Source organism: Podarcis vaucheri, assembly GCF_965113315.1.
Source record: "Podarcis vaucheri genome assembly, chromosome: 13".
NCBI lineage: Eukaryota > Metazoa > Chordata > Lepidosauria > Squamata > Lacertidae > Podarcis > Podarcis vaucheri.
Genome location: NC_138751.1, coordinates 38,721,242 through 38,737,875, shown reverse-complemented (window position 1 = coordinate 38,737,875; position 16,634 = coordinate 38,721,242). Strand labels below are relative to the sequence as shown.

The following is a 16,634-nucleotide window of genomic DNA, read 5'->3' as shown; positions in this document are numbered from 1 at the left end:
CCTGGAGGCTTTGGGGAGGAGGCACAAGGCTCTGGAAGGGTCCTAGAGCCCTCCGTCCTCCTTCCCAAAGCCTGGTAGATGCTTTCTCGGCTTTAGGGAGGAAGTAGAATGGCTCTAGGGTCCTGTCAGAGCCCTCACGCCTTCTTCCCAAAGCTGGGCGAGCATTTATCAGGCTTTGAGAAGGCGCCCGCCTCAGCTTCATACCCAGTGCCACCACAATGCCCTAAACGCCGTGCAGAGGAAGAAGGCAGCTGCTAGTCTTGCCTGCTGCTCAGGAACAGCAAGGTAAGATCCTGGAACAGGGAAACAAGCGGGCACAAGGGCAGCATGCGCACAGCTGCGCCACTTACTGGCTTTGTTGTGGCGGTGAGAGATTCCATCTCTTCATGCGTCATCCACACGTTCCCAGTAGACTAGCAAGAGCAGCAGCAAAAGAAAGGAGATGGCTATCAGTATTATTATTATTTTTTAATGAAAGACACAGTTCCAACTTTACTGGTCTCAGCTCCTCCAGCAGAAGGGGCGATGGAAGAAGCAGGCCCTCACTCACCGTGCGGGAAGTGGCGGGGGCCGAGGGGCTGGTCAGCGACACCATCTCCTGAATGGCCAGTCGCAGCTTGAGCCGGTGCAACGGGTTGCTGATGCCAATTTCCCGCTGGATTTCTGTGTCCGACAGGTTGGCCATAATGGCGCCGCTCTTCACGTTGGCGCGGCAGGCGGCCACGTACCAGGCTGGCATGCCGACCCACAGCTGTCGAGAGCAAATGGGAGGGGAAAGGTGGTTAAGGAGAGGCCATGCTTGTGCAGCTCTGGGGAAAACAGAACCCCTAAAATCTCTCTTCTTTTGCTCTGTGTGAGACTCCCACAGCTCCCCTTCTAGCAAAGGTCTGCCTTTAAGAAACAAAGTTAAGAAAATAACTGACCTACTAAGCACCAAAACTAGCAATGGCATCATCATCATCATTAAAATGGCAGGTGCGGGAGTCCTGGCTAAACTCACCTATTTTGACCCTACCAGGGGCTCAGTCTGAATTGTGCTCAACACACCAACTGCTTGCTCTAAAATTGCTAATCGTGTAAAGAGTACACCCAGTTTGGCCCTACTGAAAAATACAGGCAGCAACCATTTTGGGCGTGTCCAATTGATGCGCCGCTGCCACATTGATTTTGGACCCAAAAGAATGCAAGAGTGGGAGTGGGGTGGAACGGGAGCGGGGCAGAATGGAGCGTGCTCATACATGCTCTACCAACACACATGGGGGCTGGGAACAGAACCCCCATGCAAAATGGTCGCAGCCTGTACAATACTTGGAAGTTGCAAGTGATCTTTTTAAAAACGTAAATGCCATGCGCTGGAGGAGAGGAGAGAGGGAAATCAGGAATGGGAGTGGAGGCAGGCGAGCATCCAGACTTTCCTTATGTGCTGCAGTCCCGACAACTGCACCCCACCCAATGGCAGAGCTTCATGCTCCAGCACCAGGGCACAGTGGCGTAGCGTGGGTTGTCAGCACCCGGGGCAAGGCAAGTAATTTGCGCCCCCTAACCCCTAACCTGCCGCCGCTGCCAGCTTCTTCTTGCTGCTGCCTGGGCTGCTCTGGTGTGGTTCTCTCCCGCGCTCAGCGCTGCGCTAGGCGGCCGCTGCACTGTCCCTCCCCCAGATAGTCCCTCGCTCTCTCTCCGCACCGCACGCCTGGCACCCACCCCCTCCACAGTGGGCGGCGACCCAGCGGCTCGGATCGGATTCACACAGCCAGCACTGCAGTGAGAGAGAGTGAGTGAGCCAGGTAGGGGCAGAGAGCTGCAAGTGCGAGCGCCCCCCCCAGATGTTGCGCCCGGTGCGGCCGGCCCCCCCTGCACCCCCCACACTACGCCACTGCCAGGGCAGAGAGCAGACAGGGTGGCGCTGGTGCGCATCCGAGGGGCGTGGCACGCTGCCTGCAGGGGAGGCGATGGCACCCCACCGGGATCGCGCTGCCGGGGGCTGTCTGCTCCTCCCACACTCCTCTTCCTCCACCAGTGCCCACCCCCAGCAGTTATTTGGCTATATCTCTTTGTGGAGTGTATCTGTTCAGTGGCAAAGCAGGGTTTGCCACCATGCAGCATGGGAATAAGGCCTTCAGCCATGCTTTAACTGGTGCCCAACAGATTCTGCTGGGACTGGGGCTGTTTTTCACTTTGCGTCCCACGATTAAACATCTGCCTTCTCTGCCCCATCCACATAGCTCAGTTTAAATTCTCCTTGCTGCAGCCCGCATTCCCTTTCCTCCTCATTACCTCCAGCCACGAGACAACAGTGGGCCCGTCCCAGGCAGCGAAGGGCAGGCCTTGCCGGCAAGCTTCTTCTAACAGCTCATGCCTGCGAGAAAGAGAAATAAGAAGATCTGAAAATCCAAGGGGTGTCTACATCCAATTATATATTCTCTATTGGTTGTCCCACATGGCTCAGACCTACGGCCTGTATGTACCCAGAGCTGTGTGTTCCATATTGTTTGAACTTCTGTTGCTTGACAAAGACGTTTAAAATTATTTTACTGGGCATTTTAAGGAACTTTTTCTGCTTCTATTATGAATTTTAACTGGATTTTCTCTACAGCATCTTTTTTTTGGGAAATATTATTGTGTGCCGCTTCAAAACCATGGTCTTAAGAGAAGAGATAAACATGGATGAAACAACAATAAAAATAATTAATTACAAATTCCCCTTTTCCCAAATCCAGCCATCAACGCAAATGTACTTGGATGCTCAAAGCGTTCCTTTTGGAATTTTAAAAGTTCGACATTTCAGTAGTCGTAACTTGGATCTCAAACGCCTTGGCCCCTGAACAAATCGGCTCCTGAACTATCACAACCCGGAAGTGAGTGTTCTGGTTTTTGAACGATTTTTGGAAGCTGAATGTCCGACAGGGCTTCCGCAGCTTCTGAATGGCTGCAGGAGCTTCCTGCAGCCAATCAGAAGCCGCGCTTTGGTTTTCAAACATTTCGGAAGTCGAACGGACTTCCGGAACGGATTCCGTTCGACTTCCGATGTACAACTGTACAGTCCTTGTTCATCAGCACAACAAGCCCAAGTGAAAACTTACACTCATGCTCAATTCACAGGCAGGAAGCTGAGGGGGGCAGGTGTGTGGCGTGTTTGTGACTCATCCACAAACCAGCGCAACCAGGTCTCGCAAGCCCATGTCCTGAGAAGCTCTTCACCCTGCTAATCTCCCACCCCTTTGCCCTACCCCTGCCACCTGCAGCCAGTTACCCCTGCCCATGTCTCACTTCTTTTTGTTCCTACGGTCTTTGTCCACTGGTCCCGACAGTTTGGAAAGGCCCAGGGGATCTGCAGGCGACATCTCGTCTGACGGTGTCCCAGCTAGGGAGAAAGATGGGCAAGTTACGAACAGAGAACGGCATGCGGACCCTAGACCATCTGCTCTGGTAATCTCCTCCATCATGAGGGCAGTAGCCCCATTCAGGCATTCCCAATGACTCATGCGAGAGAGCTGGGGTGGCGAAGGTGAATGTGCTAGTTCTGCCCTATACCCCAAACTGCTGTTGTTGCCCCCAAGTGAGCCTTTCCAGCTCGTGTGGGTTCCCCTGTGTGTTCTAGAACCCCGATTTCCAAGGGTTCTAAATGGCATGGGGCCAGTGGCATAGCATGGGGGCACAGAGGTGGTTGCACCAGGTGCAAAATGTCAACACTCGGTACTGCCTCAATGCAGCTCTGTGCTTCTGTCGCTGGACTCCATTGAGAACAGCTTCTCCATGTGAACCAGAATGTGACCTCTTCAGACAATGGAATGACTCTTCTTTTCTTAACCCTGCGCCTGTGATGTCCCGGGCGATGTGGATGCTGTTAGGCAGTTTAATGCACATGCGTACTCCTTTCATTTCCCTCCCCTCTCTGTGCAGCCCCGGGCACTGGCAACCCACGCTACGCCACTGCACAGGGGGTGGAATTACAGGAATGTTCTCCACTTAAGAAGTTATCCCTCCAACTTGGGGAGACGGGGATGGTGAAGCACACGCTGAACTAGCATGCTCACCTCTGCGCTCTCTCTCACTGCCTGAGAGATTTAGAAGACCTGAACAGGGCTAGTATTTCTGAGTGTTCTGGCACAAGCAGCATCAAAGGCCAGAGGGAGCTGCAACTATGGGACAGGGGATCCCTGGACATTTTTGCTACCATCAGTGCCAAGGTTTTTTGGGGTCCAGAGGCAAGAGATGCATCAGTGGGCAGAATGGGGTTGCTATGAACAAGCAGTCCCCTCCACCTGCTGCCCACCAAGTCCTGTTGTGCTGCTCTCGGCTAAGGCCCTTTGCATGACATAGAGGTTGTGTGTGAGTATGGTCCCTTATGACATGGAAGACTCTTGAAGAGTTCATAGACAGCATGAATCTCTCCTGAGCTCCTCCAGAAGCCTTGCGCAAAGGAACAGCATCCTTCTCCTCCTACCTGCGATGAGATGATTATTTGGAAAGGGCCCCACGGACTGGGATTGAGACCTACACAACAGTGGCGCTCACAAGCGAACCCCAGCTCAGAAGGCCACAATGGTTATTCGAGGCCTGGCATGTGCCCCCCAAAACTGGAATTTTTGGTGCCAGGCTCGACATTGGATTCAAAAATCTTGAGGGCTAGAAACTGAAAGGATTCTATAATAAGCACACAAGTAGAGGTTACTGAGGAGCAACGTTCTTGTGGGGAGACAGAGGGGCAAGAGGTCTCTTTGCGAGTTCCTAATACTGATAGTTGGAACAGCCAGGTTCCATAGCAGGCAAGGCTGCAATCAGCCTTAGCTGGCCAGCAGGGTCAGTGATTAGTGATGATGGGAGATGCAACCCAGCAACACTGGGAAGGCCACAGGTTCCTGATGCCTGGTTCCACAGGGACATGTGAAATAATTCATTTTTGAAGGGGAAGGCAGGAAGTGGATGTGGACGGCGGGCAGGAGGGGGGGGAACGACAACAGAACTGAGGCTCTGGGTTGGGAAAGGCATACCAAGCGAGGGGGACTCACGGCCCAACTGCCCCAGCCTCCCTTTCTCCTTCTTGCCAAAGAGACGCCCGATGGAAGATTTGATGCTCTTCTTCTTGGTGGATTTGTGCAAGGAGTCCTGGCTGCTGTTGGTGGCATCGGACCCCAGGCTGTGACAATGGAAGGCGGTGGATGGAGAGAGAGAGAGAGAGAGAGAGAGAGAGAGAGATGGACAGGATAATAAAGGGGTTATTTCTAAATAAGAAAGGCCTGCTCCTCCAGAGAGGCTCCTACCCTAAAATGAGAACCTAAAAGGAGATCTTCCTCCCTGTCAATTGGCCTCATCACTCCAACCCCTGCTAAGCATAATCCATCAAAAGAGGTGCGCGTTTACCTGGCGCCAAAACCACATTAATGATAGAAATACTTTATCACTTGTACAACTTGTATACAGTGAGATTACACGAGCACCCCCACTCAGCTCTCTTAGTCTTAATTCCCCTCATTTACTGACGCGCACCCACCAAACCCGAAAGTTAGTTGCCCTGTTGTTATCTTTTCATTCAGCAGCCTAACAGCCCATGGATAGAAGCTGTTCTTTACCCTGTGGGTGCGACTAATTATGCTTCTATATCTTCTGCCTAAGGGCAGGTGAATCATCCCTGAGAATTTTCCTCACTCTCCTGAGGCAACGTTCTTCCGCTATTTCATCCAGCGGATTCACGGGACAGCCCATAATATAATAATAATAATAATAATAATAATAATAATAATAATAATAATAATGGTGCCAGGTGGACCTCACTGGGAAGAGCATTCCACAAGGAAGAGAGCCACAACTGAAAAGGCTCTCTCCTTCATTGCCCCCCCAAAACCTCCATGAGAAGGGGGAACCTGGAGGAAGACCTCAGAGGAAGACCAAAGGCTCCAGTTATGTTCACACTGGTAGAAGTGGCCTGAATAATATGTTAAAAGATCCCTATTGTCCTGTCCCACCCCTTGCAACCTACCTGGTTCTCAGGTCCCTCCCGTCTTCCAGGGATCCAGCCTGCAGAGCTAAGGCTTGGGTCATGCGCTCAAGACGCATCGTGCGGGGGGTGGAGGGAGCCGGGGGCTCGCACAAGGCCAGGGCTTTCTCCTCAGACCCTCGCCCCTCTTCCTTGGCAACGTGGTTCTGCTGGAGGGGAAAGAGGCAGAAAGAAAGAGACTTGCATGGTGCTGCTAAGGAAAAAGGGAATGCTGCCACTCTGGGAATCTCTCAAGCCAAGAGAGGCTGACAACTTTATGACCCTCCCAACCTGATAACTCCAGCAACCAACCAAAGCACTTGAGGAACCTGTGTGTGCCCCTGACTACCTGAGCACCTGATTCTGCCTCAGTGGCCTGCTGCAAACATTATGGAGTCCACTCATCCACTCACCCTCACTTTCCTAATCTCGTTCCTACTCATGTCCATAACGAATGAGCAGGCCCACTAGACATAGCTGTCAACTTACAGATTTGAAAATAAGGGACCAGCAGCCTCGAAAATAAGGGATCAGCAGCCAAAATAAGGGATTTTCAGGGCACAGGTATGTTCAACTTCTGAGCCCCTCTGAGCCAAAGGCAGAAAGCCCAGCCAGCAGCCAAAACGAAGCCTCAAGCGGTGGTTCCCACAGCACAGCAACCCAGCAAAGGGGATGCAGCAAGGGAAACCACCGTCACTCTCCGCTGGGAAGCACTGAGCAAAGGCAGGTCCCCAGGAAACGTGGCTGATTTGATCAGCACAAGGCATGCAAGTCGTTCTTAGACTCCATATTGGGTGAGCAACGCAGCCAAGAAACACAGCTGGAGCCTCCCTCCTCCCTGGCCGGCAGGGAGGGAGGGAGAGGAGCTGCTTCCTTTGAAACCCGGGAAATTTAAGGGACATCATCAATAAGGGACAGCAGCGGAACACGGCACTCGGATAAGGGAGTTTCCTGCCAAATAAGGGACAGTTGATGGCTATGCCACTTGACCACCCTGTTTCCTACAATGACCATCCAGATACCTCTTCGAAGCCCACAAGTCGTTCAGTCAGCCGCCACCCAGGCTTCTATTATTCTGAGGCACACAACCCCTGAGTGGGCTTCATTTTCTGGCACCTTTAATTGAAGGATTACTGGCAGAAAGGCCCAGAAGACCCTCCACCTGAGGCCTTAAAGGGCTGCTCTGCTGACACCATACTGGACCAGACGAACCAATCATTTGCGAACGAGGGGCTTCCATGTGCTCATTTAAGATTAAACGCACACAACACAAAGATTCCTGAGGAGAAATCTTTCAAAAATGAAAGCACAGAGGAAGCGGACAAGGCCCACTGTGTCCCTGGCCCACCTCCCAACACACCATTTTTTCTCCATCGCGAGCAGGGCTGTGAGGTGCCAAGCGGGGAGTAGAATGGCCGCTGCTGGGGGGAGACGGGCTGGCCAGAGTGGAACTGGTGACGGAGGGAGGGATGGAAGTGCCCGAGCGGTAGCGTCCCAGGGATCCGTCCAAGCTGGCGCTGGTCACCCGGCTCTCAATTTCCTCTGCCCGCTGTTCTGTGGATTCCTTTTCCTCCTGGATCAGCCTTGCAAGGAGAGCAGAGGGGGAAAGTGTGAGCAATTTTGGAATAATCACGGCCATCTGTTCTCTCTCTTTGTACCTTGCCCTTTTTGAAATCTTCACTCAGTAAACAAAGTGGATCTAAATACCTTTTGCTTCATTTATTGTGCTTTCCTAATAAAGGTTCCCAAATAAATTTGCAATCATGAGTTCTAGAAACATACTGCATGCTCAGCCTTTGCTGGTGTGTGCATATATATATATATAGGGACCCCTGACCATTAGGTCCAGTTGTGACCGATTCTGGGGTTGCGGCGCTCATCTCGCTTTATTGGCCAAGGGAGCCGGCGTACAGCTTCCGGGTCACATGGCCAGCATGACTAAGCTGCTTCTGGCGAACCAGAGCAGCGCATGGAAACGCTGTTTACCTTCCCCCCAGAGTGGTACCTATTTATCTACTTGCACTTTGACGTGCTTTCAACCAGCTACAACTGGACAAGTAAACAAGGCTCTATTAACTGTCCATAAAGAACAGAACAACTTGCAGTGTATCAGTAATCTACGCTAAGATGACCTGAATAATGTGCATTTTAAACAAAAACCAAAACTTCTAGGTTGTATCCAGACTAAGTTACTTGCACTGAGGTCCCACTGAAATCAATATGAAAAGTTAGTCGTCAAGACTAACAAGCCCCATCGATTTCCTGAACACCAAATCAACTCAGTCTGAATCAAATACCCTAAATTTAGGAATAAACACGGCATTATCACAGGACACCCCCCCCAAGTGTCCCTATTTTCCAGGGTCAGTCCCGGATTTACAGAAGCCATCCCAGTTTCTGAACTGATCCCAGAATGTCCCACTTTACCTTAGGATGTTCCTATCTTCATCAGAGAAATGTTGGAGGGTATCTTCCCAAGCCAAAGAGATAAGTAACTATACAAGCTTTAGAAGACACCTGAAAGCAGCCCTGACTAGGGAAGTTTTTTAATGTTTAATGTTTTATTATGTTTTTATATATGTTGGAAGCAACCCAGAGTGGCTGGGGAAACCCAGTCAGATGGGCAGGGTATAAATAATAACGTTATTATTGTTGTTATTGTTATTATGGAATAGGACATCCCTATTTACATTGGAGAAATGTTGGAGGGTATGCAATTATCTATGTTCAATGACAGGAATGAAAAGAGGTGCATCATGGGAAAATACTTGCGCAGGCTTGCTGCAAAGTAAGTGAGACAACTCACTTGATTTCTTTGTTGATGGCTTCCAGCTGCTCCTGTAGCATAATGGCCAAGGTTTGCACATCAGCCTGCCCACTGGGGGAGAGCAGGTCAGCTGAGCTGAAGAGAGGATCCCGCTCGTCTTCATCCGAGCCGTCCAAACTGCCTTCGAAAGGGCCTCCAGCTGCCTGTTGAGCGCGTTCCCACTCCTGAGAAGGTTCCACCTGCAGAGGAAGAGCAAGAAGAAGGGAAATGGAGGGGGGGTGGTCCATTTGCCCCGTGACATATTTGGACATCCACCAGAGAGAACAGCAAAACCCCTCAAAGGCAGCACAGACTTCAGTTGGGTGGTGATGGGACCATGGTTGCTATGGAAACCAAGGCCCGCATCTCGCCTCACCCCCTGCCCTGATCCCTGGCACTGCACTGCTGTGAGCTCAGCCTTTGCCACAAAAAACGATGTCAAGAGAGAGACTCACCAGGCGGGGGTCCAGTGGAAATTGAGGTTGAAAAGAGAGAGAGAAAGAAAAAAAAATATGAGGGGAGAAAGTAATGTAACTACTACTCTATACCATTCGCCCTGCCACAAGCAACAGTTCCTCCTGTCAGGCCCCATTGCACTATCCATTTCAAGCCACGAATCCACAAGAGTGTCTAGTTCTGGCCTTTTTCTTTATTTCCGCCCCACTTTTCTGTTTAGATCATGCACACACATACATAAAGAACCTGATAAAAAACACGCCATAAAGAATAGCGACATGGACAAACGTTAAAAGATAATCGGGATGAAAACAGACGTCTTAAAACAGCAGCCACATTAAAAGCAGGATACAGCGGATTAGCAGGCTAAAAAATTCGTATGTTAAAAAGCACACTAGAACAAGAACATCCTTAACGGATGTCTAAAAACTAAAATAGATGGAGTTTGGTAGGCCTCCATATTTGGAGAGGGCATCCCACATTTTCAGTGCCACCACTGAAAAGGCATAGATGGGGAATAGAAAATCACAGGCTCAAGAAGGAACAAAAATGAATTGTCGGATGCAGGGAGGGTGGTAGGGCCTGGAAGAGTTTATGGCAGCGATAGCTTTGTTGCTCTGTAAATCTCCTTTGCCACCACTGCCAATTGTGGCTCCTACTGTAATGCAACTGGAAAGTTAAGTGTTCTAATCCAGTGATACAAACACTAGACCTTTGCTAGTAATAATAATAATAATAAATTTTATTTATACCCCACCCTCCCCAGGCAAGACCGGGCTCAGGGCAGCTAACAACCAATAATAAAAACAAGTTGATTAAAATACAATTTAAAAAACAAGATTAAAATACACCATTAAAACATTAGGTTGCAGCCTCTTCACAGGAGGAGAAGGGAAAAAGAAAGAGGGGGAGGGAATCAAACTGGTTCTCAGCCAAACGCCAGGTGGAACAACTCTGTCTTACAGGCTCTGCGGAAAGAAATCAGATCCCGCAGGGCCCTGGTCTCATGAGACAGAGCGTTCCACCAGGCCGGAGCCAGTGTTGAGAAGGCCCTGGCTCTGGTTGAGGCTAATCTAACTTCCTTAGGGCCCGGGGACCTCTAGGGTGTTGCTATTTATGGACCTTAATGTCCTTCATGGGGCATACCAAGAGAGGCGGTCCCGTAGGTACGAGGGTCCATCCCAGCACTCCAAACCAACTCCTTTCTCTTTTTTTTTGGGTGCCCCCAGGGCCAGCCCACATATGAGGCAAGGTGAGACAACTGCCTCGGGCAGCAGGATTCACAGGGGCAGCAGATCCAAACTCCAAGGAATGCATCACCCATGGCTGCTGCCATGGTGGCAGCAACAGCTGCGGCACACTGTTTGGAGGCCGATGTGCCCACCCCCTTGGCAGCCCCCTTCTCCCAATGCAGCCTCTACAGCGGCCACTTGGTGAATCGGCGGCGCCAATGGCCTCTTCCCACCCTTGTTCCTGATGTTGATCTTCTGCCACCCCCCTTCTTCCCTGGTGGGTGGCGGCTGCCATTTTGTGATTCACCCCACGTGCCAAAATGTATGGGGCCAGTTCCGGGTGCCCTGTCCCGCCCTCTTCAGAGCTCATGCCCAGCCCTAGACAGCAACCCCGTACCTTGGTAGCTTCATCCTTGACGGTCCAGCGGCCCTTCTTTGAACGTCTTGCCACACCAGCACTGCTGTAATGGTCCACGTGGGCCCCCACGGGCAGCGTGGGCGCCTGGGAGTAACGTAGCTCCAACGCGCTGCCCGGCAGGGACCTCCGTGGAGCAGGAAAAATGAGAAGCATGAGCAAGGATGGTCAGGAAGAGGGTGTCCACCATGCAAGTAAAGGGGCTTTATCCCACCAGTCCCCCCTGAACCAAATAAGACTTTCAGGTACTCAGCCCGTTGGAAGCCATGTAACAAGATTTTCTTGAAATCCTGACATTTTGTGGGTAGGGCTGCACTAAACCGGTTAATGTAGTTTGAGAGGGGGAGGAGCCTTCTTACCGGGAGTAGGTAGAGACAGGTCGCCCGCGTAACTGGTCTATCTCCATGTGCATCCTCTCAATTTCAGCTAAGAGTTGTTCCTGTAGGACATGTGCAAAGAAGGCCATCAATACTTGGAAGCAACCTATTAGCTCTGCCCAAGGCATGATGGAGAACAGCAACAACCAGGAAAAGATAGACATAATATTTTACAAGGACAAGAAGAAACATCAAGGACAGAATAACTACCGCGCACAGGAAGAACAAGGATATCGTTTGAATGGTTCACCTGTATGGTTATAAATAATTTAATGTGTCAATACAAATGGAAGTCGTTAGAATTGCAGTTGTTGTATAAGGGATTGTTATTTTGACTGGAGTGTAAGATTTTGGAACGCAGAAATAAAGTAAATAATCAAACCATCAATTCTAGCACACGGGGGGCACCTAAATTATATAATTTGGCATCTGAATGATTGGTATTAGTAATTGTATTATAATTTGGCATTGTTATAATGAGGCTATTATTGGATTATTGTAATTGAAAACTAATAAAAATTGTTATTTAAAAAAAAAACTTGGAAGCAACCTAGCAGACTTCAAAGCCCTCCATCATATTTATTTTTTTAAAGATATAGTATTTCTAAAATATATTATTTTATTTATCTCTAAGCAGCATACAACAGCTGAACACAGAAGAGTGTAATACAGTCATACCTTGGGTTAAAGTTGCTTCAGGTTGAGCATTTTCGGGTTGCGCTCTGCGACGAGCCGGAAGTAATGGAACGTGTTACTTCCAAGTTTCGCCGCTCGCGCATATGCAGATGCTCAAAATGACGTCACGCGCATGCACAGAAGCGGTGAATCACGACCCGCGCACGAGCAGACGCGGGTTGTGTTCTCTTCAGGATGCAAACAGGGCTCCGGAACGGATCCCGTTTGCATCCAGAGGTACCAGTGTAAAAGGCTAAGGAGTGAAACTCTACACAAATCCCGAGTCCCCAAGATCGTTGGACAGTGCCTTGTACGCCTCCTTCCGGCAGCGCCTGCAGCCAAGCTGGTACCAAAGGTATTGCTCTGCTTTCTTTTGGACCACATTGCTGAGGCTGAGAGGCAGGTCTTGTTGTCTGGGCAGCCCATAACCCCCATACACACTGCCCAGAGAGGTTACTTCGGGGCTGCTGATGTTTGACATCACCCCCAAGACAGATGGATGCCAACAACATATGACAGAGGAAGGGTATTACACAGAATATGGGCAAGAGTGGAAAATGCCCATCTCTAGGTGCTCCACTCAACAACCTGGCCACATCATTCTGGATGAGTCTCAAGGGAAGCCCCACACGAAGTGCATTACAGTAGTCCAATCGTGAGGTTACCAAAACGTGAGTCGCAGTGGCAAAGCTACTCATGTTCAGGAAAAGTTGTACCGTATTTTTCGCCCTATAGGACGCACTTTTCCCCCTCCAAAAATGAAGGGGAAATGTGTGTGCGTCCTATGGGGCGAATGCAGGCTTTCGCTGAAGCCTGGAGAGCGAGAGGCGTCAGTGCGCACTGACCCCTCTCGCTCTCCAGGCTTCAGGAAGCTATCTGCAAGGCTTGTGGGCAGCAGCCTGCACCCCAAAGCACGGGGCGCGCTCCGGAGCGCACCCCGTGCTTCGTGCAGATGTCCCCAAGCCTTGCGAGCCCATTCGCAAGGCTTGCGGATAACAACCTGTTCTGGGGGCTGGGGGGTTGGAATAATTTTCTTTTAATCCCCCCCCCAAAATGATGTGCGCCCTATGGGCCAGTGCGCCTTATAGGGCGAAAAATACGGTAGTTGGCAGACCAACTTACACTGATAATAGGGGCTCCTTGCCGTGGAGGTTACCTGAGCCTTCAGTGAAAGAGATGCATCTAGGAACAACACCACAAAAACTATGCACCTGTTCCTTCTGTATGCATTCCTGACCCAAACTGATAAACTCTCCAGCTTGCAAACAGGCAAACCACTCACCCACAATGCCTCCATCTTAGCAGGATTCTGCCTCAGTTTGTTAGCCCTCAGACACTCCCAGAAGTTTCCCTTCCTCTTCCTCTAGCCCTTAGCTCACCCCGCAAATTCAGGACATTCTCCTCCCTTCTGGATTTCATGACTAGTGAATTTCACCCTCTCTGATAGTAATTCAGCCACAATTAGCCTCACCTTGTTTGCCAGTAGTTCATCCTGAACCTTCTTCATGTTGGCTATTTCTTCACTCAGTGTGTTCTTGATGCGGGGGGGGGGGGGAAGGAAAGAGTTTAGTGAGAGCAAGAGAATGAAGGTAGGACCCCTTGACAGACTGTTCCTCCCTCCCTTCCTGCATGTCCCTTATTCTCCATCATCCCACATGGAAGGCTCAACCCAGGTGGGTTTTCTGCATCAGGTGACTGAAGCTGCGTTGAAGGGCACGGCCTCTTCTCTGCAGTTGCCTCTGCTGTTAAGACCAACCCCAACAGCAGCCAAAACCATCACAGCAATTGCCTAACATTGAGAGTCCTAAATGTCCCTCACATGAGGGCCCTTGGTGGAGAACCTCCTGGGCTCCCTTCTAGCTTGGCATCTGGGTGGGTGGTTGCCATGATTGGAACTAGCAGTTATTTTCCTGAAGTACATGGAAACGAAAATTTTGGTGCATTGTGGCTAAAAACCACATGGCTGCCATCTTGTTTTTTGTGATGCTGGTCATGCTTCTTTACTCACAGTAATCCAAAACCAGAGTTCCCAGTAAAAGGACCCCTAGACGGCTAAGTCCAATCAAAGGCGACTATGGGGTTGCACTGCTCATCACACTTTCAGGCCGAGGGAGCCGGCGTTTGTCCACAGACAGCTTTCCGGGTCATGTGGCCAGCATGACCAAACTGCTTCTGGTGCAACAGAACTTCATGACAGAAATCAGAGCGCACGGAAATGCCGTTTACCTTCCCGCCACAGCAGTACCTATTTATCTACTTGCCAGTGGACTGTATTTCAGAAAACCAACATGGCTGCCATAGCTGTGGTTGCTGAGGGAATGTGAATAGAGCTGTTGGCCTTTCATCTGGTCAAATTGTTAGGGCAAGGCTTCAGATAGTACCACCTTTCAAGACCTCAAGAGGTTTGAACAGGTGAAGTCTGTGCTCCAGAGACCCCTCATCTTCTTGCCTTCAAGAAGGCCAATCCTTATCTCCCCACCACATATCCTGGCTCTGACAGTTCCTCCCTTTGATTTCCACCCACCTGATGAGCACAGGGACAAGCAGACATATGGCTGCTCCGAAGCAGCTCTCCCCAAACCACGTCCCTACCTCTCACCACAAGCCCACACACCCTACCTTCTCCTCCAGGGCCCCCATCCGTTCCTTGAGGTGCAACTGGAGACGTTCGTTGGATTCAGAGAGCAGCTTGTCTACTGTTTCCGAGAGGCGCTTGTTGTGTTCGTCGTTCATTTTCTCCCTTTGGCGTGCCTGTTTGTTTTTTTAAAAACAAAGGAAGCAGCAGGCATTGGAGACAGGGCAACAACCCCTGCCTCTCTCTTTCTCACTCACCTCCCAGAAACCTTCACCTCTGATTCCACCTCCTACTGTCTTGCCTTGCTCACATCCAACAGCTCCCTCTTCCTTGCTTGATTTTACAATGCTTTATTGCCTCTGTATCCACAAAAGGTCTCTAAAATCGGATTCCAGGAAGCTGTCTTATACTGAGACAGACCACTGGTCCATCTACTTTGGTGTTGTCTACACTGTGTGGCACCAGCTCTCCAGCATTTTGGATAGGGGCCTTTTCCAGCCCTACCTGGAGATGCCGGGGATTGCACCTGGGCAGGGGCGCCAATTTGAACAAAATATTGGGGGGCCCAGCCCTGCCAGAAGGAGGGAGGGAGGCAGGCGGGAGCCAGGTGAGTGTAGGCCAGAGTGAGGCAGAGGCTGTGCTGCCTTCCTCCCTCCCTTGCCCAGGACTTCCATAACCGAGGCAGCTGGGCTCTGGGCGCGGGAGACAGCGTTGCCTGGGCTGTGGATGGCGCTGAGAAGGTGAGCCAGTGGACTCACTGGGGGGGCGATGGCTGGCCCAGGAGCAATCCCTTGTGTGCTGGGGGGCCTGTAGGGCGAAGGGTTCAGGCCAAGGCCATCAGAGGGGAAGAGAGGAGGGAGAAAGGGAGTCAGGTGGATGATCGGGGAGTTTACCTGCACTCTCATGTGGTGGTGGCAGAGAGAGAGGCTGGGGCATCTCATCACAGTCAATGGGGGGGGGGGCTTAAGGGGTCTGGGCTCCTTAGAGTTGGTGCCTATACACCCGGGCTCTTTTACACACAGAGCAACATGTTCCACCAATGAGCTACTTTATAGTCTTTCTTCCAATTCCTGGTACCCCACTTTCCCATCAAACTCCTGCCCTACTTCCCATCATGACCTCACCCGTTGGAGCTCCTGGTTTTTCTCCTCCAGCTGGGCCTCAAGCTGACGCAAGCGCTCCTCAAAATTCCCGTGGCGCTCCTCTGCCTAAATAATAAACATAAATATAAATATATAAATTTTATTTATACCCCGCCCTCCCCAGCCAAGGCCAGGCTCAGGGCGCCTAACAACCAATAATAAAAACAAGTTGAATGAATACAACTTAAAAACAAGATTAAAATACAACATTAAAACATTAAAACGCAGCCTCATCACAGGAGGAGAAAGGAAAAAAGAAAGAGGGGGAGGGACTCAAATTGGCTCCAAGCCAAAGGCCAGGCAGAACAACTCTGTCTTACAGGCCCTGCGGAAAGAAATCAGATCCTGCAGGGCCCTGGTCTCATGAGACAGAGCGTTCCACCAGGGCGGAGCCAGTGTTGAAAAGGCCCTGGCTCTGGTTGTGGCTAATCTAAGAAGAGAGTGAAGGGGAGTGTTAAGCCATGACTCCCATTTCATCCCCTTTTTTCTGACTCCAGCAGGTGTGCCTCATTGCCCACTTCCTCCACCAGCCATATGGCACGCTGGCCACTTCCTCCCCATCGTGCAAGTACCTTGTTGAGGGCTGCCACTCGCTGGGCCAGCTGGGCCTCTATCTCAGGTAAGGTCTCGGCCTTCTGGAGGGTCTGCTGAAGCTTCTGCTTGGCATCTTCCAGCCAGTCTTGTAGCTGCCTGTTCTTCTCTTCACTCTGCGCAGGGTAAAAGGTTAAGTCCGATGGCCTTGCCAATGAACGACTTCCAAGGAGTGACCCCAAACAAACTTGATGCTTTGGACAAGTGAAGGGCAGGGAGAGAACCAGGGAATTTGGGTGCTTTATGCACCTGGAGGGGAACTTAAGCCAGCCTCAGATGCCTCTGCAACTATGGAAGGTGATAAAACAGTCCGGAAATGAGATTTTCCAAGTCCACCAAAGGTGGGCTAGATGTAATGAATCTCCGTCATTTGGAACTGCATACACCAGTA

General features: G+C 50.7%; 1 protein-coding gene across 13 annotated transcripts in view; it reads right to left on the bottom strand.

Annotated features, from left to right (window-relative positions):
• PPFIA3 (PTPRF interacting protein alpha 3) overlaps positions 1-16,634 on the bottom strand; it is a 70,223-nt gene that overhangs the window by 12,502 nt on the left and 41,087 nt on the right. For 5 of the 13 annotated variants that reach the window (XM_082194296.1, XM_082194295.1, XM_082194301.1 and 2 more), the window contains 14 exons: positions 16,225-16,359; positions 15,635-15,718; positions 14,555-14,686; positions 13,407-13,469; positions 11,243-11,322; positions 10,866-11,010; positions 8,781-8,980; positions 7,335-7,557; positions 5,978-6,144; positions 4,992-5,137; positions 3,268-3,361; positions 2,275-2,356; positions 551-751; positions 351-413 (listed from right to left, as the gene is read on the bottom strand). In XM_082194296.1, the coding sequence (XP_082050422.1) occupies positions 351-413; positions 551-751; positions 2,275-2,356; positions 3,268-3,361; positions 4,992-5,137; positions 5,978-6,144; positions 7,335-7,557; positions 8,781-8,980; positions 10,866-11,010; positions 11,243-11,322; positions 13,407-13,469; positions 14,555-14,686; positions 15,635-15,718; positions 16,225-16,359 (1,815 nt within the window). The remainder of the gene's footprint in view (positions 1-350; positions 414-550; positions 752-2,274; positions 2,357-3,267; positions 3,362-4,991; positions 5,138-5,977; positions 6,145-7,334; positions 7,558-8,780; positions 8,981-10,865; positions 11,011-11,242; positions 11,323-13,406; positions 13,470-14,554; positions 14,687-15,634; positions 15,719-16,224; positions 16,360-16,634) is intronic. The other 8 variants (XM_082194305.1, XM_082194302.1, XM_082194303.1 and 5 more) reach the window with 8 other exon arrangements.